Source organism: Xyrauchen texanus, chromosome 9 (genome assembly GCF_025860055.1).
Source record: "Xyrauchen texanus isolate HMW12.3.18 chromosome 9, RBS_HiC_50CHRs, whole genome shotgun sequence".
Taxonomy (NCBI): domain Eukaryota; kingdom Metazoa; phylum Chordata; class Actinopteri; order Cypriniformes; family Catostomidae; genus Xyrauchen; species Xyrauchen texanus.
This window is the reverse complement of record NC_068284.1, coordinates 42,790,672-42,815,372: the sequence shown is the minus strand read 5'-3', so window position 1 is coordinate 42,815,372 and position 24,701 is coordinate 42,790,672. Positions and strand designations below refer to the sequence as shown.

At 37.9% G+C, this 24,701-nt stretch overlaps 2 protein-coding genes across 4 annotated transcripts in view; both read right to left on the bottom strand.

Moving 5' to 3' along the window:
- Positions 1–4,662: 4,662 nt before the first annotated feature.
- On the bottom strand, positions 4,663–6,917 carry LOC127649738 (SLAM family member 5-like). Its single transcript, XM_052134965.1, has 4 exons — positions 6,439–6,917; positions 6,041–6,349; positions 5,389–5,655; positions 4,663–4,787 (listed from the first exon to the last, which is right to left on the bottom strand). The coding sequence occupies exons 1-4, from the start codon at positions 6,653–6,655 to the stop codon at positions 4,663–4,665; spliced, it is 918 nt and encodes a 305-aa protein (XP_051990925.1). The 5' UTR covers positions 6,656–6,917.
- Positions 6,918–10,391: 3,474 nt separating this feature from the next.
- Positions 10,392–24,701, bottom strand: part of LOC127648983 (supervillin-like) — a 57,587-nt gene continuing 43,277 nt past the window's right edge. For 2 of the 3 annotated variants that reach the window (XM_052133847.1, XM_052133849.1), the window contains 11 exons: positions 22,948–23,095; positions 22,559–22,856; positions 19,562–19,716; positions 19,375–19,480; positions 18,044–18,251; positions 17,665–17,798; positions 17,383–17,538; positions 17,154–17,297; positions 16,883–17,004; positions 13,755–13,910; positions 10,392–11,316 (listed from right to left, as the gene is read on the bottom strand). In XM_052133847.1, coding sequence (XP_051989807.1) covers positions 11,230–11,316; positions 13,755–13,910; positions 16,883–17,004; positions 17,154–17,297; positions 17,383–17,538; positions 17,665–17,798; positions 18,044–18,251; positions 19,375–19,480; positions 19,562–19,716; positions 22,559–22,856; positions 22,948–23,095 — 1,714 coding nt within the window. In that variant the 3' untranslated portion in view covers positions 10,392–11,229. Of the gene's footprint in view, positions 11,317–13,526; positions 13,553–13,754; positions 13,911–16,882; positions 17,005–17,153; positions 17,298–17,382; positions 17,539–17,664; positions 17,799–18,043; positions 18,252–19,374; positions 19,481–19,561; positions 19,717–22,558; positions 22,857–22,947; positions 23,096–24,701 lie in introns of all 3 variants that reach the window. The other variant, XM_052133848.1, reaches the window with a different exon arrangement.

The window sequence follows — 24,701 nt, the reverse complement described above, 5'->3', positions numbered from 1 at the left end:
TAACAAATATAAACAAAGTGACTGAGTGCCCGCCGTCAGTACAGTGAGCATCAACAGTTTAACAAGATTTCATGTTTAACATGAATTTGAGCTCATTTGAAATTCATACATGTAACTTTTATACTGTTGATTTGCTTTTGTTTTGGTTCTTTGTGACTTTGTTCAATCTCAAACCATTATGTTATTGTTATTATGCACACGTATGCAGATTCTAAGTAAACTGTGCAAATATTCAACTGTTTCATTTTGCTTTAAGTGTATTTTGTAAGTTTGCCGAGTTTAAATTAAAATGTCTTGCTTTGGTCTACACTCTGGAAGTGTTCTGCTAACTCTCAAAACTAGAATTACAAAAACTAAACCTGAAACTAAAATATATAAAAACGAAATATGAATCTGTTTACAAAATAAAAAATAAACTAACAAAATCATTAATGAAACAAATTAAACTGAAATGTAAATTTATTAAAAACTGATTTGAAAATGCAAAACCATAATAATCTTGGTGCCATCACACTGCGCACACGTACACGGCCGTCCATGTGATGTAAAAGAACACGTGACTCATCGGACCAGGTGACCTTCTACTGCTCCAAGGTCCAGTTCCAACGCTCATGTGCCCTTTGTAGGCGCTTTCGACGGTGCAGGTGTCATCATGGGCACTCTGACCAGTCTGCGGCTACGCATCCCATATGCAGCAGGGTGCGATACCTTCTGTCGGTTCCTTCATTGCCCTCCTGCATTGATGAGCCTTGTGCACCCAACACCCTGTCACCAGATTATGGTTTGTCCCTCCTTGGACCACTATCGGTATGTACTCACCACTGCTGACCGGGAGTACCCCACAAGCCTTGCCGTTTCAGAGATGCTCTGACATAGTTGTCTGGCCATAACAATTTGACCCTTGTCAAAGTCGCTCAGGTCTTATTTTTTTAATGTTTATCAATTTTAACATTTATTGCTTGCTTTGGTTATATTGTCTTTCTGCAGCTTTTTTTTTTATCCTTAACATATTTTAATACTTATGTCAAGATTTTTAAACTATGTGTATTTTTTTAATAAGGGTTGCAATTGTGTTGGCAAATTACATCTGAGTATCTGTTTTCATTGACCTGAATAAATAAAAAAAATTCTACAGTTGATTTTTTTTTGCCACTTATTTAATAAAATATGAAAAATATTATATTTCATATGGAGGTTGGTGATGTTAAGGCTGTTATCTGGCTGACATCTGAGGATTCTGGCATAACTGTGGACATATTCCGGCTGCTCTCTGGGGCTTTAGGGTAAGTTATGGGTTAGTTCTGGGGTGGGTGTGGCATATGTGTGGATACCGGAAAGTTGTGGGTGAGTTTTGGCCGCTTGTGGGTTTGGCTGAATTTGGCACATGACTTTTGGGACAATCTTTGACCTTAATTCCACGAGGTACGTGGGCCAAACTCACTGTCGAAAATTTGCCAAATTCTGCTCCTATCTATTTTGTTATCTGGGAATGGGCCCTCAGAATTTAGGCTTGATGCTTTTGTAGTGAAACAATAAGACAATGAAGCTTCTGCAGTGTATTTTATCACTTGCCTGTATTAAGGATTTCTCTCCTCATTGTTGGAAATATGAAGCCAAGCCATGAAGTCCAAGGAATTGTCTGTAGACCTCCGAGACAGAATTGTATCGAGATACAGATCTGGGGAAGGGTACAGAAAAATGTCTGCAGCATTGAAGGTCCCAATGAGCACAGTGGCCTCAATCATCCGTAAATGGAAGTTTATGGCCTGTATGGAATAGTGGCCAGACGGAAGCCACTCCTCAGTAAAAGGCACCTGAAGGACTCTCAGACCATGAGAAACAAAATTCTCTGGTCTAATGAAACAAAGATTGAACTCTTTGGCCTGAATGACAAGCTTCATGTCTGGAGGAAACCAGGCACCGCTCATCAACTGGCCAATACCATCCCTACAGTGAAGCATGGTGGTGGCAGCATCATGCTGTGGGGATGTTTTTCAGCGGCAGGAACTGGGAGACTAGTCAGGATCGAGGGAAATATGAATGATATATGAACCAAAGAGAGCACATGTTAAACTACTCTTTGTCTCTCTCTACTGGCTGCCGGTTGATGCACATATTAAATTCAAGGCCCTGATGCTGGCATACAAAACAGTCACACTCCAGCATACCTGAAATAATTTATGCTAACTACATGCCCACCAGAGTGTAGTGAAGCTGATGGAGTTAAAAAAAAGAAGCTAAAAACACATCTTTTCCAAGAGCACTTAACCAGTCACCAAATATATATATATATATTATTATGTTTTTTTTTATTTTTTATTTTTTTATACATATATTAATAATTCTTGTTGCACTTAAATCTATATTGTATACTATTCTAATGCTAGTGAAACTTTGTAGTATGGCAGTTTTCATACCAATGTCTCCTTAAGATGATTCAATTATGTTTTCCTTTTTTGTAAGTCGCTTTGGATAAAAGCATCTGCCAAATGAATAAATGTAAATGTATGAATGCAGCAATGTACAGAGACATCCTTGATGAAAACCTGCTCCAGAGCACTCAAGGCCTCAGACTGGGGCGAAGGTTCATCTTCCAAAAGGACAACGACCCCAAGCACAAAGCCAAGATAACAAAGGATTGGCTACGGGACAACTCTGTGAATGTCCTTGAGTGGCCCAGCCAGAGCCCAGACTTGAACCCGCTTGAACATCTCTGGAGAGATCTGAAAATGGCTGTGCACCGATGCTCCCCATCCAACCTGATGGAGATTGAGAGGTCCTGCAAAGAAGAATGGGAGAAAATGCCCAAAAATAGGTGTGCCAAGCTTGTAGCATCATACTCAAAAAAAGACTTGAGGCTGTAATTGGTGCCAAAGGTGCTTCAACAAAGTAATGAGCAAAGGCTGTGAATACTTATGTACATGTGATGTTTTTATTTTTTTATTTTTAATAAATTTGCAAAGATTTCAGACAAACTTCTTTCATGTTGTCATTATGGGGTATTGTTTGTAGAATTTTGAGGAAAATAATGAATTTAATCCATTTTGGAATAAGGCTGTAACATAACAACATGTGGAAAAATTGAAGCGCTGTGAATACTTTCCAGATGCACTGTATATTTGAATGGAGACACTTCATTACCGTGAACCTGAAAAAACCCTGAATTCTCAGTGACATCAACCCCTACATACTTCACTTGTTTATACCCATAATGTTCTCGTATTTAATCTGTACAACCAATGACCTTCCTCACATAGTACTCTCACTGGCATTCACCATATGGTTTGTACAAGTGAGCGAATTGGGACATAGCAACTGTCTTAGGAACGGAGAGCCCATGAGCCAAGATGGCAACATGCAGATTGTGTACTTTGCAGATTGAGATGAATGGGAATGCATATAGACCACCCTTTTCAGAATAGAGGGCTACTTTTTAATGCCAATGTAAAAACAGACATTTTTGGTAAGTTGCGGCATCTGCCAGCAGGGGCTAACTTCACCCCCAGCCACACCTTCACCCCCTGTATTTAGAGGCATGGTTCACCTAAAATTTTAAATTATCTCAATTTACTCACCCTCATGCCATCCCATATGTTTACTTACTTTCTTCTGCAGAACACAAAGATTTTTAGAAACATATTTCATCTCTGTTGGTCCATACAATGCAAGTGAATGGTAGCCAGACTTTTCAAGTTCCAAAAATCAAAAAGGCATCATTAATCTATACAACTCATATTTAAGTCTTTTTTTTTACCAATTCTGAAAATGAAAGTGGAGATTTTCAGTAATAAAGTATATTGTAATATTGACCTGTTTCTCACACACACATATTATATAACTTCTGAAGTAATACAGTATATGAAACCACTGGAGTCATATGGATTACTTCTATGCTGCCTTTGTGATATTTTGGAGTTTAAAAGGTCTGGTCACCATTCACTTGCATTGTACAGACCTGCAGAGATGAGATATTCTTCTAAAAAACTTTATTTGTGTTCAGTAGAATAAAAAAAAGTCATACACATCTGAGATGGCATGAAAGTGAGTATATTAGAGAATTAAAATTTTTGGGTGATCTATGTCTTTAACAGACATACCAGCTAATTTCCACCTATGAAGAATCACAAAAAGTGCAGAATCTGAGCTTAGCGAAGAGTCAGTTGGCAAAAACAGTATTTAAAAGTCTCACAGTACTATTAAAAAGTTTATGTCTTTGCTTAGCAGACTTGTGGAAATAACCAAAGAAACTGCTGACAAAGTTGTGATTTTTTTTGGTCACAGCATTGCTCAATGCAAATTTACATGACAGCAGAAAATAACACACGAAAGTGACTCAGCTTCCCTAAAATAACCCAGTATCATTTTCATGTGTGTATTTTTGACATGCAGGTCTTTTAAATAACTGTTTGGTTTAGCATTATATAAAACAATATAAATGTTTGGTATGTCCTCATATAGATCAAATCTCCTACCTACATTATAGTCACCAGCCAATGGTCCATTTGACAACTTAATAAACATCCTAAATAATGACTTAATACATTTTCAAAAAGTTTTTCTTTGGGGTAGTTTTAGGGGTATTGTTAGATTAATCTACACCATTACAAAAAAGCTAAAAAAACAAACAAACGTGTGTGTGTGTGAGAGAGGGAGAAAGGGATATTAAGATCTTCTAAGTTTTTCTCTGATATGAACGGTGATGACTGCAGACATCATGAGCACCAGGAATACAGAGAACAGCACTGTCTTCAGCAGACACAAAGACACACCAGCAGGGGGAGACACTGCTGCACCCAACCAAAAGTACAAAGTTTCAGACATCTTATTGCTGTACATGTCTGGATATAATGTATTAACACAATCTCTGAAGCACAAGTTCATTTTAAACTTGAATTATTACGCATGCATGTATAGGGCTGGGAAGTAACGGAATACTTGTAACAGGATCACATATTTAAAATCCAAAATATGAGTAACTCTATTCCACTACAGTTGCAAATTAAAGCTTTGGTAATCAGAATACAGTTACAGTCTAATAGTATTTTGATTACTTAAGAGATTACTTTGCATTTTATAGTCATTGTTTTCATTTAATATTAAAACTTTTCATTTTGAAATCATTTAGGCCTATCCATATATGATACGATCCAAAGAGCATTTGAACAGTGGTGAAACAATTTCTTAAGATGCGTTCATACGCAAAAATCATATTCTTGATGAGCATTTTTGTATTGTTTTTCAGCATAAATATCCAAAACGCAAAACAAGATTTTGCAGCATGCATTCTGTAATCTGTAGTGGAATACATTCTTAAAGTAACCCTCCCAACCCTGATGTATGCATGTATGTATGTGTGTGTGCATGTTTTAGGATAGGACATGTATTTACTTTCATGCAGGGAACAAAGTTGCTCAATATCTTTTGTTTCACTCTTCCAGCTGATGAGGTTGCTATGGTTACAGATGATGGAGTCCTCAGTGAAATGCAGGTTGAGAGTGATAATGCCGAAGGAAGCAATTTCCACATGAGAGCAGCTGTAATTTTGAAAGGTAGAGCTGAGGGCGAGGTCATGACCTCTACAGGTGACGTTCATAGTACAGAAGTCATTGCTGGACCAGTTAGAGACAACAGTCAGGACTGGAGCCTCCACTGCATCTGAAACGAACACAACAAAATGGTCAATAATGCGTACATTATACAATGACTAAATCAACAGCAAGTTTGCACAAAAACAAGGTCTCCTCCACTAAATAATTTCTGTCACTTGAAAAGTCGTTAGAGATAACTGGAGAAGGATTTTTGAAAATAATTTGAGAGATTTCACTCACTTCATAACAGACCATTATGATATAATAGATGTATTAATTATTAAATATTACGTAATAATATCAACAAGCTTAATTCTTAGCCCTCTCAATATCAGTGTGTCCAGTAGATCGAACGGAATCTACAGTAAAGAATCTGAAACTTGCACATAATATGAATATAAGAACATAAATGGCAATCATCTCATACCTAACAACTCCTGCATTAACCTCACCTATAACAGATACTTCATATTCAGCAACATGCGTCTCATTTTCTCTAGTTGTTTGAACTCTGTAGACTCCACTGTCAGTCTTCTGCATGTTCTTCAGTGTTAGAGAGAAGGTGTCAGTATTGAACTCCACTCTATCCTTATATGGACTGTAAGGTTTTACCACTCTAGGCTCTTTTGTAAAACGCACTATATTTTCAGACTTCTCATTCATCCAGACCAATGCATTAAACTGTTGCAGTTCATCAGTCTGTATATCCAGTGTAACAGAACCTCCCGTCAGCACAAACATGGAGTATTCATCACTGGACACTGAGGAGAAAGAGACAAAATGTACAGTTACAGCATCCTTAAAGGGATAGTTCACACCCAAAATTAAAATGTCATTATCATTTACTCACCCTCATGATGTTCAAAACCTGTAACCTGACTTTCTTCTGTGGAACACAAGGAAAAACTTGTCATTTTAGCATATTTTTGCCCCACACAGTGCGTGAATGATGACTGTTTTTTGCCTAACATCTCCTTTTGTGCTCCAAAGAAGAAATGCATGCAGGGTTGAAACAACATCAAGGGTTGGTACATGGCAGAATATTTACTAATATAGAATATAACCATCCCTTTAAGAGATACAGTTCAGTCAGTTTGAAATCCGTATTTGCTAGATACTGCAAAATTCAATCTTACATGAGAATAAGGTTCTCAAACATTATGAAAGATTGCAACAGAAATATCATTCAGAAGTGGAAAAATTATGTTGCCACACAAGATATATTACATTGAATTTAAAGCTACAGACAAGTTTAGCATTTCTTTGGAAAAATCAATAATATCAGCCCATAAAACAACATTTAAGATTGCATGCTTTATATTCAGAGGATTTTTTTTTTCAGTTCTTTTAAGAATTTAGAATGTACATTGGACAACATCTAATTTACATAAGTTAGTTATATTTGCATACACACACACACATATATATATATATTATATTACATAAAGACAGAAAACTATCATGCTAAAATCTTGATGGAACACCAATCTATGCAATTATTACTATTTAGGCCAACAGATACATTGTTAAAATTACAAATCGGCAATTAAGCAGTAAACACATGGTAAAGTCTAGTTAAACTGGACACGTTACCTCTAGTGGAGACCACAAGAACAATGAAGATTACGACATGGTCAGTGAATGCCATTATAACCAACTGAATGAGAGGAACAGTCTCCGTGTTATCTCATGACTTCTACCTGAGAAAAGTTGAAGCCGAGTTTATTTCAGTTTCTCCGGAAGGCTTTCGAATCTACCCACAAAGTGCAGCTCTGCTAAGCTGATGCTATATTTGAAGTCCATTTTCTATATAGTGGTTTTGACAACAGGCTCCATATTGTTTTTAAGCATCTGCAAAGAAAATAAATCCTTGATGTCTGTAGAGCAGTTAGATGAACTGATGCCAGCACAGTGTGAAACCTAAATATCTTACACTGTCCTTATGTCTATTTATCTAGTTTTTTTCTCTCTCTCATAATATTAAATCATTTAGTACATGCACAATTCAATTAAATATGCCTAGGCATCTTCGAATGCTTTTTTCAGGTTAAAATAATGCCTCACATATTTTGAAAGAACAGCAGCACAGTCATAGTTACTTGTAGCCTATATTCAGGATAAAGGTCACCCATGCTCTCTACTACTACTTTTTTCTCTAGACACAGATGCAAATGTATCTTTCAGAACATTTCAAGAGTGAAGAGACTGACATGAGAATAAAATGAAGATACAGAGAAAACAGTTTTAAAAGTTATATTCCCAGTTCAATACAAGTTAAACTCAATTGAGAGCATTTATGTCATAATACTAATGACCACAAAAAAAAATGTACTAAAATAATTAAATATACATATACAATGGAAGTGAATAGGGCCAATCATGGACTCGTTCTTTCGCTCATCAGCACTATTTTTAATCGTTGGTATTTGAAAACATGCACTGGATGGACGTCTTTGACAATTTAGATGCGTTTCCGGCGATGTGCATTTCAGTTCACGATGACACTGGATGTGTGTGCGTAGTTTACACTGTGCTTTGGAGTTTGCATGTGCATCACGTGGATGTGTCTTCAACGTATTTCAGCGTAGATTGCATGTGAACAGTCATAAAACGATTCAAGCTTTGTAAAGCAACTGTTATTGAAGGATGGGAAAGCTCAAAACACTTGGACCCAGTCCAAAACCAAGTAAAAAGTTCCATTAATTAATATTTCAAATGGAATGACTGTTTAATAGTTTATGGTGCTGACAACTTGTTAACACCGGGTGCGTCCGATGAAGCGCCATGACGGCTTGAGGCTGTATACACTTGAGGCTGTATACACTTGAGGCTATATACACTTGAGGCTATATACACTTGAGGCTATATACACTTGAGGCTATATACACTTGAGGCTATATACACTTGAGGCTATATACACTTGAGGCTATATACACTGGGCGTGTCGACACACGATAAACTTGTTGTTTAAAGTAGCAGCACCAACACATGCAGTGCAAAATGGAATGGGACAAATGTTTACGGTCGGCACAATGCGCTGCAAGGATCCAAGGTAGACACAGATTATAATGGGTTCTATTGCTTTTGACACAATGTGACACTCGCGTCCGGTGTAGACAGGGTGCGAGTTTTAACAGCTGTGCTTGAGACTAACGGTTTAATATATTCAGATGCAATGTGTTGGATGTGCGTTATGGGGAACTCCTAACATTTTGTTTTATGATGTTGTGGAGCTTGTTCATTCTCTTCAGATTTGAGTTTCAAAAATGGCTTCATTTGAGGGGCTGCATGCTGTTGGCCAGTCATACAGTGGGAGTTTACGTTGAAGTTTTAAGGAGGCACTTATGCCAAGACAGAGTGTTTCAGACAGTGAGCCAGAGACAGGGTGGAAAACTATGATATATTACTATTTAGAATATAATGTAGAAAAAAAAAAAAAACACACACATCAGGGAAGATAATAAAACTATATACACATATACACTACCAGTCAAAACTTTTGAAACACTTGACTGAAATGTTTGGAAGACAAGTTCTTTTGATCTGAAGGTGTATCCTTCAGAACATAAATTGTATAAAAAAAATTGAAATTAGTTTTGTTGACAAAAATATAATTGTGCCACCATATTCATTTATTTAATTATAAAACTAAAATGTAATAAATAAAAAAAACAAGCTTTTGAAATTGATGACTTGGACCAAATAATAAAGAAAAGCAGCCAATAAATGCCCAACATAGATGGGAACTCCTTCAATACTGTTTAAAAAGCATCCCAGGATGATCCCTCAAGAAGTTGGTTGAGAAAATGTCAAGAGTACATGTCTGCAAATACTAGGCAAAGGGAGACTTCTTTGAAGATGCTAAAATATAACAGTTTTTATTTATTTTTTATTTTGTTTGGTCACAACATTATTCCCATAGTTCCATTTAAGTTATTCCATAGTTTTAATTACTTTACTATTATTCTAAAATGTGAAAAAATAAATGATAAAGAATAAGTGTTTCAAAATTTTGACTGGTACTGTGTGTATTGATATACAGTATATATGTACCTGTGTGTGTGTGTGTGTGTGTGTGTGTGTACATGTGCGTGCGGGCGCGAGAGTAAGAGAGCGCATTTCACAACCCCTTTAAAATTGGCTACAACTTTACACAATAGGTTAGCAAGCGATTTTATCACACTAAAATAAAGTTAACACGCATATTGTTAACGCCATGTGGCTATACTTTTAAAACCGTGAGTATTTTAACATTTACTGATTGGCCCCCATTCACTTCTATTGTAAGTACCTCACTGGAGCTCAGACTTCTACTTTTTTTTTTTTAAGAACAGGATGGACGAGTGGAAATTAATTGTGGTAATCAACATTATGCCACAAAAGCTATCGATTGAGCTTAACTTGTATGTAAATGACTGCTTATAGCATGTATCAATAGCCTGTGTGTAGCAAGGAACTGCTGGGACCTCAACAGTCTCAACAGTGAAGACTGTACTTCAAAGTGATCAAAGTGCACAAACATGACCTTTACAAATGATGTTCACAGTACAGGAGTCATAGCTGGACCAGTTTGAGACAACAGTCAAAACAGGAGCTTCCACTGCATCTGAAACACACACATATGCATTCAAACACAACAGCAGTCAAAACACTTACAGTTAAGCCAATGAAGGTCAATAATGTAAACATTACACGAAGACAAAATCAACATCAAATTTGCACAAACACTTAAGCAGTCTCTATACGCATTTTAAATTACAAAGTTATTGCATTAAAACTTGTGTATAAAAAGACACTTGGACATGATTTATTTTTTTAAATGCTTTCTTTATTCAATATTTCTTTTACCACAAAGAAAGTCTTTGAAATGCAGACTAGTGTGTGTTTGGTATAGAAACTGTACACAAAGCAAGGCACTATACTGTACATTTAAATTAATGTAATTTCTTTCCTCCAATATTCCATGCTGTCTTAATATAAACAAACACAATGCCTCCCACACCGCATCACCACCACAACCATTCACACAGAAAAAACAGACGCAGCATGTAAACTCCTCTAAAATCATAAAAGGAACAGACATATGACAGCATCACACATGATTTTTTATAGTTTGTTTCCTACACATTTATACCATTTCAAATTATGCAGCAGACTTCTCAAACATAGACACACATCACAACAAAATCCCATTGCATATTAGACCAACACACACTCAGATAGAGGCACTCACCATAGGGCATCCTGATTGGAGAGGTGAGCAAAATGTTTGATTTCCTTCTTATACTTCGAAAGATAATCAGTAATTACAGGTGCGTTAAAAGACAGGTATCGTTTTAGATGTTACAAACACGTACTGCTCACAGATTGTACGTTAAAAATCCTGACTTGCGCATAAATGTGGCAAGGAGACAAACCCACATAGACACATCATCTCCACAGACTTAATACATCACAAGTGGACGCCACAGTAGGTGCATCTGTAGATCCTAAAATGACCTTTGACCTGACTGTTTACCCTGTTCTCAAGTGCACAACCACCTTGCTTAACCAAAAGAGGTCAAACTGCCGAGGTAACTGCTGAACCGGTGGCCATGGTGGAAATGGATAATTTTGTCGTCATGAAGATTTTGTCACGTTTCTAAAACAGTCCTTTGGTTTTTTTCAGGTTCACTTGCTTCCATCCGGGCAGAGTGTCAAACTCCTCTCTCTTCATGTCTAACACACACTGAGAACACAGAAAAATTATTATGAAAGAAGGAAGACACACATTTACAAAGAATTACCATTATTTGTATACTGTATATGCACAAACACACTCAGATTCAGGAAAAGGGCGAGGTAAAACGGTTGCAGTAACACAGTGACCTAATTAGGCGTGATGTGACAAGTTTCCAATGTTAAGTCATTTTGAAAATGAAACTTAGTGTAAAGTGACAAATTCACAGCCAATCAGAACATATTTGATGTTTAACATACAACCATGCAAAGCAGGAATTTAGACCAATAAGATTCCATTGTGGGCAGGGCTACAAAAACAGAAACCAAGCGACCAACAAAATGTCTTTCTACTTGTGGTCGCAGCTGGTTAGGACAAAATGGCAGATTAAAATGTACAATCAAATGAACAGCGATGTACATGTGCTGAAGGTCACATCAGTGTTTAGTAGCATCTGTGCTGTTCACTCTTAGTAGTATCTGTACTGATTAATGCCCCAATATACTCCCTACGGAATCAAAGAACAAATGGGTGTGACATCATTTAGAACAAAATTTAGCCAAAAAGAAGGGGCTTTCGCATTCGTTTCGGTGGTTCCTAACAGCTCGCCTGGGCAAACTTTAAGGAAAATTTCTTTTTTGTCTGCTAAACACCTTCTTACTACTACTATTAAGGCCGACAGCTAATTCTGTTTATGAAGTTCAGTCAGTCAAGATCTGTCAACATGAACACACTGGCGTGCAGTTATTAGCAAACTTGTGCAAATTTACCTACATCTGTACGATCATTGGCATAGTGACATTTTCCAAGAACATATCATGGGATTTTTTATTTTGTTTGTTTAATTGGTCTACAAAAGGAATTAAATTTACAATTCACACATCTGACCAAAGTAAGAGATTGTATGCATGTCTTCTCATTCTTTTGTCTGCTTTTGCCCATTAATACCAGAGACTCTTTAGCAGAGATGGGAACTTCTATTACTATGAACAGTCAACGGATGTAGAAAGGAAGTCCCACCTTACAGGTAAAAGAGCCAATCACCTTTTGGATAGAAAAATCGCCTGTTAATCAACTCGAGAATGTACATGTTCATTAGCTATACAAGCCACGAAAATCTGAGGTAAAGCAAATTCATGGTTCCAGTGCTGTCAGATTATACTGCTGATTTAAAGTATGTCTTTTATCATAATCTTGACCAACCGTTTTGGAGATTTCAATCTTTCCCCATTCAACTAAATAGGAACTGTACTTTCATAACTGGAAATAGCTTCCAGAGCTTTCCAAAGATGGCCGCCAGTGGACTGACTTGCTAGAAAGACTTTAAATCTAATTTATTTGCCAATATTGCAGTAGACCTAATGTGAATTCTACTTATAGAATGAGGCATAAAGCCATTGATAACACATTTTAAAAATCACATTACTTTTACGGAGCATCCTCATATTTAAATGTACTTAGATGCCTCCCAACAGAAAACAGTATACCATTGCTTGGCTGTTTCGAACTTCTTTTTACCCATGAACGAAGAATGCAGAAGAAATTCTCCGGAAGTATTTTGGGGCCTTTACTCTTTGTAGCATCTGTAAGGTTTACTCCTTAGTAGTATCTGTACCATTTGTCCCTAGTAGTATTTGCATTGTTCATCCTTAGTATCTGTACTGTTTTTCCCTAGTTGTATCTGTATGGTGTGTCCCTTGTAATATCAGTATTGTTCATCTCTTGCAGTTTCTCATGTCGCCTCAAATTGCAAACTCTGATTGAAAATGAATGACTTTGGATCGCTTTATTGCTGTAGATCACGGTCAATGTGAATGTATCTGAACATGGAAGAGAATTCCAAGGAACATACATTTATTACTTTGCATTATCTTGTCACACCTGGTTAGGCCACATTGTAACAGATTCTTAGAAATGTGTCAAGTACTGCTGGAAAAAAAAAACACAGAATTTAAAATCTATGAGATAATGTTTGTATATTTATTCACATTCTGTTTTTTTGTAAGCATGCATGTGTGTGTTTTGGTGTAGGTATCAAAGAGCTCCCCGTGTTTCAGCTGAAGAAAGATTGTACAAGAAAAGTTGGCCAAAGTGAGGAAGACAAAAGGAGGAAACAAAGCATAAAGCAAGTGAGGCAGTCAGTGAATGGTGCTCAAGTAGTTACCATAGAAACAATCTATCCCTGTGACAACGATCGATGTCAGAACAAAAACACTTACCTACAAAGAATTCCCTAAAGCCCAGCCTAGAGTCAGAAGGGCAAAACATCAAATTCTCAGCAGTCATTCAACATAAAAAAATCTAGAAATACATTAAAGCATTTGGCAGACACTTTTATCCAAAGCGATTTAGCTTTCAAGGCACATTTCTATCAGTCCATGAATTCCCTGGGAATCAAACCCATGACTTTGGTATTGCATGTGCTCTACCGGGAGTGTGTGGCTTACCTCGAAGTCTTCCTCTGACAGGTACATCTCGAGTCGCAGTGGGTCGACACCGTGGGGAAGGGGGCGAGTTTGTAGTATTGCGGGAGGGTAAATGCTCCGACTGAGTTGAGCCAAAACATCCTCCACTAAAATGATCTGATTACACACCTCTGCCTCCTGCATACAACACAAACACACCGTTGACATTAACATATTTAGTGTAAGACAACTTTATGTAGAAACTAGGACTGTCAATTTAACATGCTTATTCAGTTAGATTAATTATATAAAAAAACATCCCCGGTCTGTAATAAGGAATATTCCTACCATCGGAGCAATTCAAGCTTGAAGTACCACCCGTTTTCTCCAGGGGGCAATAAGCGACACTCCAGCTGTATAGGCAGTGCGCAGCTTATACAGACAGAGAACAAACCACACTTACCAACTAGGGTTGCCACTCTTGTTCTCTTTTTGAGTGACTGTCCTGGTAAATTAATATTCTTTTTTGTGAAAATATGCATCGAAATTAGAATTTCATAGTTTCAAATAAATAATAAATCAATATTGTTTGGTTTCCTTCTACTGCTATTCTGTTGTCTTCCTGGATATGATCATACATCCAATCTTGTGTCCGTAAACGGGTAAAAGCACAGCAAAGATTGGCCATGTGTATAATTTTATTTGATTGGTAGCAGATATAAGAAAGCTTACGTGATGTCTAGTACTTGGTCTACCGTGTGCATCCACAAGTCCAGTTGATAGATTTTTAAAAACGTTCTATTTATTTAGTTGTTTTGTGAAATGGGGGGAGAGATGGATGAGGAAGACGACAAAACAAAATCGGATGAGCCACCAGCGTCAAAGGAAAAACTATTTACAAAGTACAACTCCGACTGGGCGAAAAGAGAAAACTTTTCTGAATGGGTAAGGCCCACCCAAGGAGACCCGATCTCAAACACCTGTGTTTTGTGTCCCGCCAAAATTTCAGTTAAATATGAAGGGAAAACAGCGCTGGAAAATCATGCAAAAACAAAGCACCAAAGGTTTGTAATAAGCAAATGCAAAAATCTAGCCATTGCAATGTTTATGGCAAAAAAAGGTTCACCAGAGGAAGACAGGTTAGCAGTAGCAGAGCTAAGCAGTGTATCTTACGGAGTGCTTCACGGCCACAACTACTTATCTACGGATTGTGGCAATAAAGTGTGAAAATCTTTCATGATTTGAGTATTGCCACAAAAATGTCAAGTGGAAGACAAAAAGTGAAGCTTTAGTTCAAAGTATCGTAGTGGATTGCAGCCAGGAGCATTTAGTTACAGAACTGAAACATACCCCACATTTTGCTGTCTGTTCTGATGCATCAAACTTGGGCAATGCCAAACTATATCCATACACAGTCCAATATTTCCACGAAGACGAGGGTGTTAAATATGGGCTATTGGAATTTTACGAAGACCCCCATGAAACCAGCAGAGCTATCTATGAACAAATTGTGGATATCACAGAAACAAGTGGCCTGTGTGTCAGCCAGATTTGTGCATATGGTGCTGACAATGCATCTGTAAATTTTGGCAAACAATTCCGTTTTTAAAAAACTGAAAGATGTCAGTCCACACATTGTAAAGGGCAACTGCAAATGCCACTTGATCCACAACACCCTGAAAAATGCAAACAGAATTCTCAGCTCTGCATGTTGAATCCAATGTCCTAAAAATCTACAGCAAATTCTCATGATCAGCCAAAAAAGCAGAATCTCTGAAAGAGTTTTGAGAGTTCACTTCAATACAGTACAAAGAGATACTGAGCCATGTACCAACCCATTGGTTATCTCCATTGCCTGCAGTTCAGTGGATCTTGGAGGTTTGGCCTGCCCTGAAGTGTTATTTTCTGTCATTGTGAAAGAAGGATTCTCCTGACATTATCTGGAAGGTTATGTGCAGAAGTGGTGCTGATGCTGCCGACAGCAGTGATAAGGATAATGCGACAGTGTCTGAATGTTTCCTGTTGCTCATGCACAACATCATGCTGGAATTTGGCAATGCAATTTGGAAAATGAGAGTGCTACTCTACTGGATGCGAGTAATAAGCCGATTGCGCAGCAAATTAACTCACGTCGTGCAGACAGATTGTATGGCAGTAAAACGAAGCAAGCATTCCGAAAACTAAGTGCAAGAGAACAAACGGAGTTCGCAACACTGGCCGACAGCTTCTCTGAAAAGGTTGTTCTATACCTAGAGGCTAACTTTGATTTTGATGATCCAGTTATATCTAACGATAGCTGTCTGCGACTGGGTGGTCCCATGGAATGGGATACACTCCAGCAATTGGTCAACAAATTAGCTCTGGGCATTGACGAAGACAAACTGTATAAAGACTACACTGTACTGAACAATGTATTTGAAAGCATCCCAGAAGGACTGGCACCAGACAAGAAATGGGCATTTTTTTCAAGAAGGAGAAAGCAGCAACTGAATTGCTCAAAGTGGTTTCCTTTGTTTTGTCTGTCTCCGTCAATAACGCCTATGCGGAGCGTGTATTTAGCCATATGAGGATGTCTGGTCAGACTAAATGAATAGGATGTCAGTGGAATTGGTCAAAGCAGAACTTCAAGTTAGAATAAATTTGTAATTATCATACTTGGAGTTTAAAGCATTCAGTGAGGGACAGTAGGGACTTCTGCAAGTAGCAAAAAGGGTTGAGAAATACACATGGAAAAAGAGGTGAGAAATGTTAGTGTTGGGTTGCCCAAATTCATTGTTAAAAAGTTGTTTATAATCTATAATAATAGATCTAATCATGTTTTCATTACTAAAGGGAGTATACACACACAAATTAATTGTTCAAATAGTTTTCTAATTATTAAGTCTCTTGAGTACTTAAGGAAAATAGGACCAGTACAATATAATTAAATCTAAAATTTACATTGACCTCTGTTTCATCCACCATCTTGGATGAAATTGTTCACTTTTGTTGCAATGCATTTTGAAATCGCCTCATCAAATAAGGATACATGGAATGCATAGTTTTGCTGCTTACATCTATAGCATGCCTATAATGACTAAAGAAAAGCACTCTATGTAGGCAGCTTACTGGGGTTTAAATTGCAGAACACATTGAGACTATTTGTATGAAGTATGTGTGAGAAGTCTCACCCTCTCTGTGATTTCAGCTATATCCTCTCTGTGCTCCCAGCTGGGGAACATGTTTGTAAAAGTCAGTGGCTCCAGTCCAGCATGGATAAGATAGGACTTTTGAGGCTTCTTCTCGTTCTTTTCTGCTGGACAAAAAGAAGTGCAAGTTATCAGTTTCTTAGAGGTCTGACAGAGGTCTGTTATCTTCTCTTGAATAATGTATGGTGTGTATTTCCAACTATGCTGGAAAATCTCACTCAAACAATCATTGGATAATAAAGCGGTCAACCACCTCTACAGTACTGCAGCACAGTTTCCATGGCACACTTTCTGTCGGAGTCCCAGCGGATGCGGGCAGAACCAGTACTCTCTGTATCCTGTGGCCACCAGCCCTGCCACAGGTACACTTCATGATAGTTATCCACAAGGAACAGAGCTAGAGACAGACAGAGAGAAGTAAACATGCATCAGTTTAGCTCAGTGTTTCTTGTCTTATGAAAGAATACGTGTCATTCCTGTACCTGGTTGAGGGGCAGAGAACAGGTCCTCTTGTAGGAATGGCAGGGAACAAACCAGGTCTGTAGCTCTGGAGGGGTTGTAAAACTCCTGCGCCACAAACTCACCTGAAGAACTACTGAGCTGGAACAGGCGTGGGTTGAAGTTGAACTTGCCGGGGTCTACAAAAGAAAGAGAGAGAAACAAAATATGGAAATGGAGATTTAAAAGCAGAGGACTATTACAATTTCAATAAAAATAAAAAAAAAAGATACATTTAGTATACTTATAATGTCTTTGGGTTTTACCTTGTAGCATACAATCATATGCCTTGCGGTCCTTCCTGCCTAATGCTTCCCAGAATCCCACTGGCTCAAAACCTTCCTCGCATTCGTGAACAGTCACATTGCAGCTGCTGTGAAGTCCTGCCTCCAGTGGTCGCCTCGAAAACAAAGGGAACAAAGTTTACATTTATTCTGTATTAACTTGTACTAAATGTGTATATTGCATTCTGTTCATTAATAATATATGCATTATTTTCCAATTCAGTGCACTGAATTTGTACACTAGTGAATTCCATTAATGTATTATTTATGAATGATTCATGTACTGATGTGCACCAAATTTGTGCCTTGCTTTCAGTTTTTGAAAGATTTTCAAATTAAAAGTGTAGAGACTAAGACTCACTGTTCTTTGATCTTGTCCGCAGCAGTTCTAGCAACATGCCGTGTGTGTGCTTGTGTCTTGCAGCCGTGCCACAGGTAAATCAGGGCTTTGTTGATGTTCAGCAGGACCATTGAGGTGCGTGATCGCAGACTGGTGCAGTGGCACGCCACTTCCAGCAGATGGCCCTCTACTGGCACCTCACCACGCACACAGTACATACGCCATTCATCTGATACACAGAGAGAAGGGTGTCAAACACACTCATCTAGTACAAACTAAGACAATAACACAGAAACAATAGAACTGATATTTTATAAAAATCAAATACAAAAATTTATATTTGACAAGAAAAAGAGGTGAAATAGGCACAAAAGACAAAGGCCTTTGGAAAGGAATACTAGTGCACTGCTTCCTGCACAATATATACTGCATGCTACCTAATATACATTTCTTATCAATAGTATGTGAAAGAGTACAAACTGTATAAATATGTTGATTTATTCCACAAAATGTTGTGTAAATATATACAAAGCCCCTTAGAGAACAGGAAGGGGATTTATTTTCTGAAATCGTTTTTGGTTTCCTTACAACAAATTGCATACTCTCACAACAGTTCTCGTTCTCTCACAATGAATGCAAAATACATTTGATTTGCTGTTGTTAAATTGTATTATGTTTATCTGCATTTACAGGATACAGGCATCGGTCATTGAAAAACACATCTAGGTCAAACACTAAACAAAACAAAACCATATTAAAAACACATAAAATAATAAAAATAATTCTGCAAAAAACAAAAACAAACATGAAACTACAGTTTTACTCTAGTACCACTATGGTTAATTTGGGGTATATAAATCCATGAGTAATTTTCATATGGGCATGTTTATTGGTGGAAATCAATGTTTGTTTGTTTTTTCAGAATGATTATGATTTTTATTACCATAGCTTTTGTTTACTACACATATCATGGTTAATATATGGTTTCTGTAGTAAAAACCATGGTAATTTTGTAGTTACTATGGTTTTACTACAAATACCATAGTTCAACAATGGTTACGGTTTAACAATATTTAACATTGGTTAAAAGTGAGAGAAATATATCATGGTTCATATAGCTTTCGGTTCATTAATCACACTGTGGTATATAGTATGTGGCATGTAATTCAGGTAGAATGTAGTACTGTATGTTATTCAGAAATTCCATGCATACAGAAAAGTACACAATATGTATATGGTATACTATCTTCTTAAAAAGAAGGTATGCAGTATGCCATTTTGAACACCCCATAGACTAGACAGAAATAGGATTTTTTCAAATTTGTTATTGTTAAAAGGAGAGAGAGACTCACTCTGAATATTCTCCTCCTCTTCCTCTCTCTTCCCAGAATGCACTATCATCCCACCGTTGAAACACTGCAGGAAACAGGGCGGCTCCTTCCCCTGCTGCACCTGCATCTGAACATATGACACAGAAAGAGGGAGTGAGCAAAAGACAGAAAGCAGTGAACCGTGTGTAATCTGCGTATCTTGACCTACCTGAGCTCCTCTCTCCTCATCCAGCTCGACCGTCATCAGCGCTGATGTTCCTTTCTCACTGACTGTGGAGTTTCTGCCCTGCCAGAAGAAATAGCAGCACTTCTCCCTGCCGGGACCTGCATTACGCACCTGATCCGGCTTCTGCCTGCTGCCCACTACACAAAAACACACAATACAATACAATAGTATTTTTATAGCACATTTAAAAAGGGCTTCATTTGGCCAAAGTGATTTCCAAAATTATTAAATGTATAAAAAATTATAAAAGGAAAAAAAAAAAACACATAAGAACTAAAATAACATTAAATCAACGCCATGGCATAAACACCTTTAAAACTCAATTCTGTATTGAACTGGTAACCAGTGAAGAGATGCCAGCACTGGTGTAATATGTTCACTCTTTTGAATAACTGTCAGAAGCCTTGCAGCTGCATTTAGTTGGCCTACCTTTTACAACCATTTTTTTGTGTTGTGTTGTGGTTGGTGAGAATGTTTCTCACCAACCACAACTTAACATCTTCCAGGCACTTATGGATGGAAATGAAAGGGTAATAGAACCTAATGGACACATATATAGAGAAAATAAAATGAGCCCTGAGGAACGCTACAAGTGAAGGTTGCTGATGAAGAACACAAAAGAATCCAATGACACACACTTAGAAGAGACCAATGACAGTCTTAAAGGTGTAGGCCGAATGGGGACATATTCTACATTTTTGTAGCATTTTAAGCACCTAAAAAGTTGTTTAATTTTACATAACCAGTTTCTACCCTCTTCCTGACCCTTAGATTTAAACAGGCTGTTTTTGTTCCTGTAACTATTAGACTTCTATATGCAAATTTGCTATTAAATGGTTGGCTAACTTTGCATGTAAAATGAGTAACAATGGCCCTGTCAAAATTGGCAGAAATATTGGGTTTCAGAGACACTCATCTGGCATTTCTTGGACAAACAAATAGTTCCACCCCAAACTTATTCCATATGTTTAGTCAATGCTGCAGTGTCAGGCAGGTCAGGATGTTCAAACGAACACACAGTGTTTGTCTTCTTTGCTGACGAAACAAAGGTAGTAGGTCTGATCACTGACAATGACGAAACAGCCTACAGAGAGGAGGTGCACACTCTGGTGTTCAGCATAACCTCTCCCTCAATATCAGCAAGACCAATGAGCTTGTGGTGGACATCAGGAGAAAAGACAGAGAACACAGCCCCATCACCATCAATGGAGCATGGGTGGAGAGAATCGGCAGCAGTGTCCACATCACTGAGGAACTCACATGGTCCGTCCACACTGAGGCCGTTGTGAAGAAGGCTCACCAGCACCTCTTTTTCCTGAGATGGCTGAGGAAGTCTGGAATGAACCACCACATTCTCACACGATTCTACACCAGCAAGGTAGAGAGCATCCTGACTGGCTGCTTCACGGCCTGGTATGGCAACAGCGCTGCCCTCAACCACAAAGCCCTGCAAAGGGTGGTGCGAACTGCCAGACACCTCATCGGAGGCGAGCTTCCCGCCTCCAGGACATCTACACCAGGCAGTGTGTGAAAAGCTCGGAGGATCATTAGAGACTCCAGCCACCTGAGCCATGGGCTGCTCTCACTGCAACTATCAGGCAGGTTGTATCACAGAATCAGGACCCGCACCAGCCGACTCCATGACAGCTTCTTCCCACAAGCAATCAGACTTTTGAACTCTTGATCTCTCATGATCAAAATACATTAGTACTGCACTTTGTTAATTATATCACCACACTAGCAACTGACTATCAACCGACAGCCTGAATGTCAACACATCAAATTACAACCTACTGTATATTTTTATTGAGTATGTGTTTTTATCGTGTGTATTGTAGACTGTACATTGTATACATTTATATGTTGTGTTGTGTGTAATTTTTTGTAAAGTAGATATGTAAATTGTGTTGCGTAAATCTGTCGTTTATTGTAAATTGGTATACGTCTCATCACTGTCATGACTGCTATGTTGCTCGGAACTGCTCCCAAGACTTTCACCCACTGTTTCACTTGTGTATATGGTTGAGTGACAATAAAAGGATTTGATTTTAAATGTTTCAGTTTTCAGGGGAGTCAAGCCTTAAATGGCTTACTTACACTTGACTATCAGCTTTAAGCTGCTATAAGAAAAAGTATTTTAAAGCTGTGTTGATGTGCTCATTATTATGATTTATATATGTGAAAATGTCTTAATGAAACATTTTTGCAAATTAGTTTCAACTTTATGAGTAAAGTTTGTCAAGACAAACATTGTATTCTTGACAAAGCCTTGTCTGAAATTTTCAACTAGTTTTCAAATTAAGTTTGATGGTAACAGACATTACAGTAAGACTAACATCTAGCAAGCTAGATAGACAGTAACACAGACTGTCACATAAATCAGTCAGATCAAAGGCCTTTAGTGGGTTTGTTTACATTTGAAGTTTTGTAGTTGGAGTTTAAATTAACGAGCATTCCGTTGGCCCATTCAAATATTCTGTCAATGTGATGTTTCCTATTTTGATAATCAACTGTGTGAAAACCATAAGTCTGATCAGTTACAGTAGAAAGGATATAGCAACCTGAGTCAGAACAGTCTAACACCCTACACTGGATGCAACAGCTTAAGGCTTCTAAACTGTTCATTTGTGTGTTGTTGGCAGTAGTGGCACCAGCACATGCAGCGCAAAATGGAACTGAGTTGAGGTAGCTTTAAAGCTCTAGGAGCAGTTACAATCATAAATATTGTTCTTCTTTAGCGATTTGGAAAAAACCCTAAACAAAGTTTGTTGGCAGCATGCTGGCTTTGACAAGCCAACATAATAATTTCAGGCAAAATTTTGACCTATTAGACACTAAACACAATAAGGGTGATGATTAAACAACAACTTTCTATTCCATCTATGAAACTATACATTTATTACACATGACACAGACGTACTGTACAAACATACATTTCCACGCAAGCACAAAAACGCTTCTCCTGGTGCCATTACTGACCTGCAGCGCTCACCATGTACTTCCATTTCACCACGTAAGTGTCTCCCTCGTGGAACTGTCCAATGCTCTGCTTGGGTAGACGGCTGTAGTCAAACTCCAGAATGTGCCAGACATCAACACCAATCGTGCTGATCTCCAGTGAGCGCAGGCAGTCCTCAGAGGCATTCTCCACTGGACCGTGTCCTCGACCAACATCCTGACCATCCAAAATTGTACTGATGGGTGACTGCAGGACTGGCAGCATCAAAGAGGCATTGTACGCCCGATATTCAGAGCGAGACTCGGTGCTCGGAGACTCCTGAAGAATAATTGAGAGGAGGAAGAAAAAGAGAAGTGATTTCAAGAGTGAAAGAAAATGAAAGAGGAAAGGAAGTCAGACATCTGGCCACCTTTTGCTGGAAGGGCTGCTCGATTACATTTTTCGGTGACAACATAGATGCATCTTTCCAGTCCAGGAACTTCTCTTTAAAAAGACTTGTTTCATTATGTTCCGTCAGTCTGCCAAATATAGCCCAATCTGGACGTCCCTGACCTTTCCTAAAAAAAATGAACAAAAACACCACTATATTATTTATACAGTATGCAAATATTCAAGCAAAATACTATTAAAACTAATCCACTTACAGGTATAGTTTATAAAAAAATTTTTTAATCATAATCAACACAGAAGGAAATTCTATCCATTCAATGAAAGTGAAGGATAACGGAGGCTTACATAAACCGCATTAATATATTAGTTTAAATGAAACTACTCGCTCAGGTTATTGTTATAAACATGAGCCTCGTCTGAAGGGTCGAGGAGGAGGTGTTGCTACGATTTACAGTGAAGATTTTGGCATCACTCAGGAGGACAGGATAAAAGTTTAAGTCTTTTGAACTAATAATGCTTAACGTGACACCATCAGATATAAATAAAAAAAAAAAACACTGTAGTCTTTTGCCCTTGCTACAGTATATAGATCACCCGGCCATACTCAGATTTCCTTGGTGAATTTGCTAATTTTTTATCAGATCTAGTAGTTGATGTAGATAGAGCTCTCATTGTTGGTGACTTCAACATTCTGGGCGGCTGTGGCTCAGGTGGTAGAGTGGGTTGGCCACTAATCGCAGGGTTGGAGGTTCAATTCCCGGCCCACACGACTCCACATGCCAAAGTGAACTTGGGCAAGACACTGAACCCCAAGTTACTCCCAATTGCAGGCTAGCGCCTTGCATGGCAGCTCTGCCACTATTGGTGTATGAATGTGTGTGAATGGGTGAAAGAGTAACAGTGTAAAGCGCTTTGAATACCGTTAAGGTTAAAAAGGTGCTATTAAAGTGCAGACCATTTACCATTTTACATTCAAATATATAATGACAATGACTCATTGGGATTAGCATTTATCAATATTCTCAACTCTCTAGGAGTCAGATAAAATGTGACATATTCATATGCTAAATTTAATTCTGTCATATGGAGTTGATGTTGATAATATAGAAATTATGCAGCAGAGTGATGACATCTCAGATCATTACCTTGTCTCTTGTTTGAAGTGATCAGCTAATGTCACTCAATCTACACCATGCTGTCACTCAGGTAGAACTATTCTTTCGATCACTAAAGATAGCTTCGCTAATAATTTTCCAGAATTGTCTCAGATACTCAGTAAGCAAAAAGTCTATTAGAACTTACAAAAAATAACTTGAACAGAAAATATAAATAGTATTCTCTAGCACTCTAGATAGTTTCGCCCCTTCGATTAAAGATAATTCAAGAAGAAAGCCCCGCGCCATGGTACAATGATCACACTCATGCTCTCAAGAGAGCAGCTTGGAAAATGGAGTGCAAGTGGAAGAATACAAAAATAGTGAGCCTGGTTTCTCCCAAGGTTATTTTTCTCCATTAACCAACACCTTATAGAGTTGTGTCCCTTGCCACAGTCGCCTTTAGCTGCTCACAGGGTTTCTAAATACAATTATTATTTCATTATTTTTGATACACAATTTATAATAATATTTAATCGAACAACACAATGATCACTCAAAGACTTTATAGATATTACAGTTTCATTTTTTGTTAATGCATGATTTTCTGTAAAGCTGCTTTGAAATGGTGTGTGTTTCTCACAGTCTGTTAGGAGCTTGTTTTGTAAATTCCAAGCAG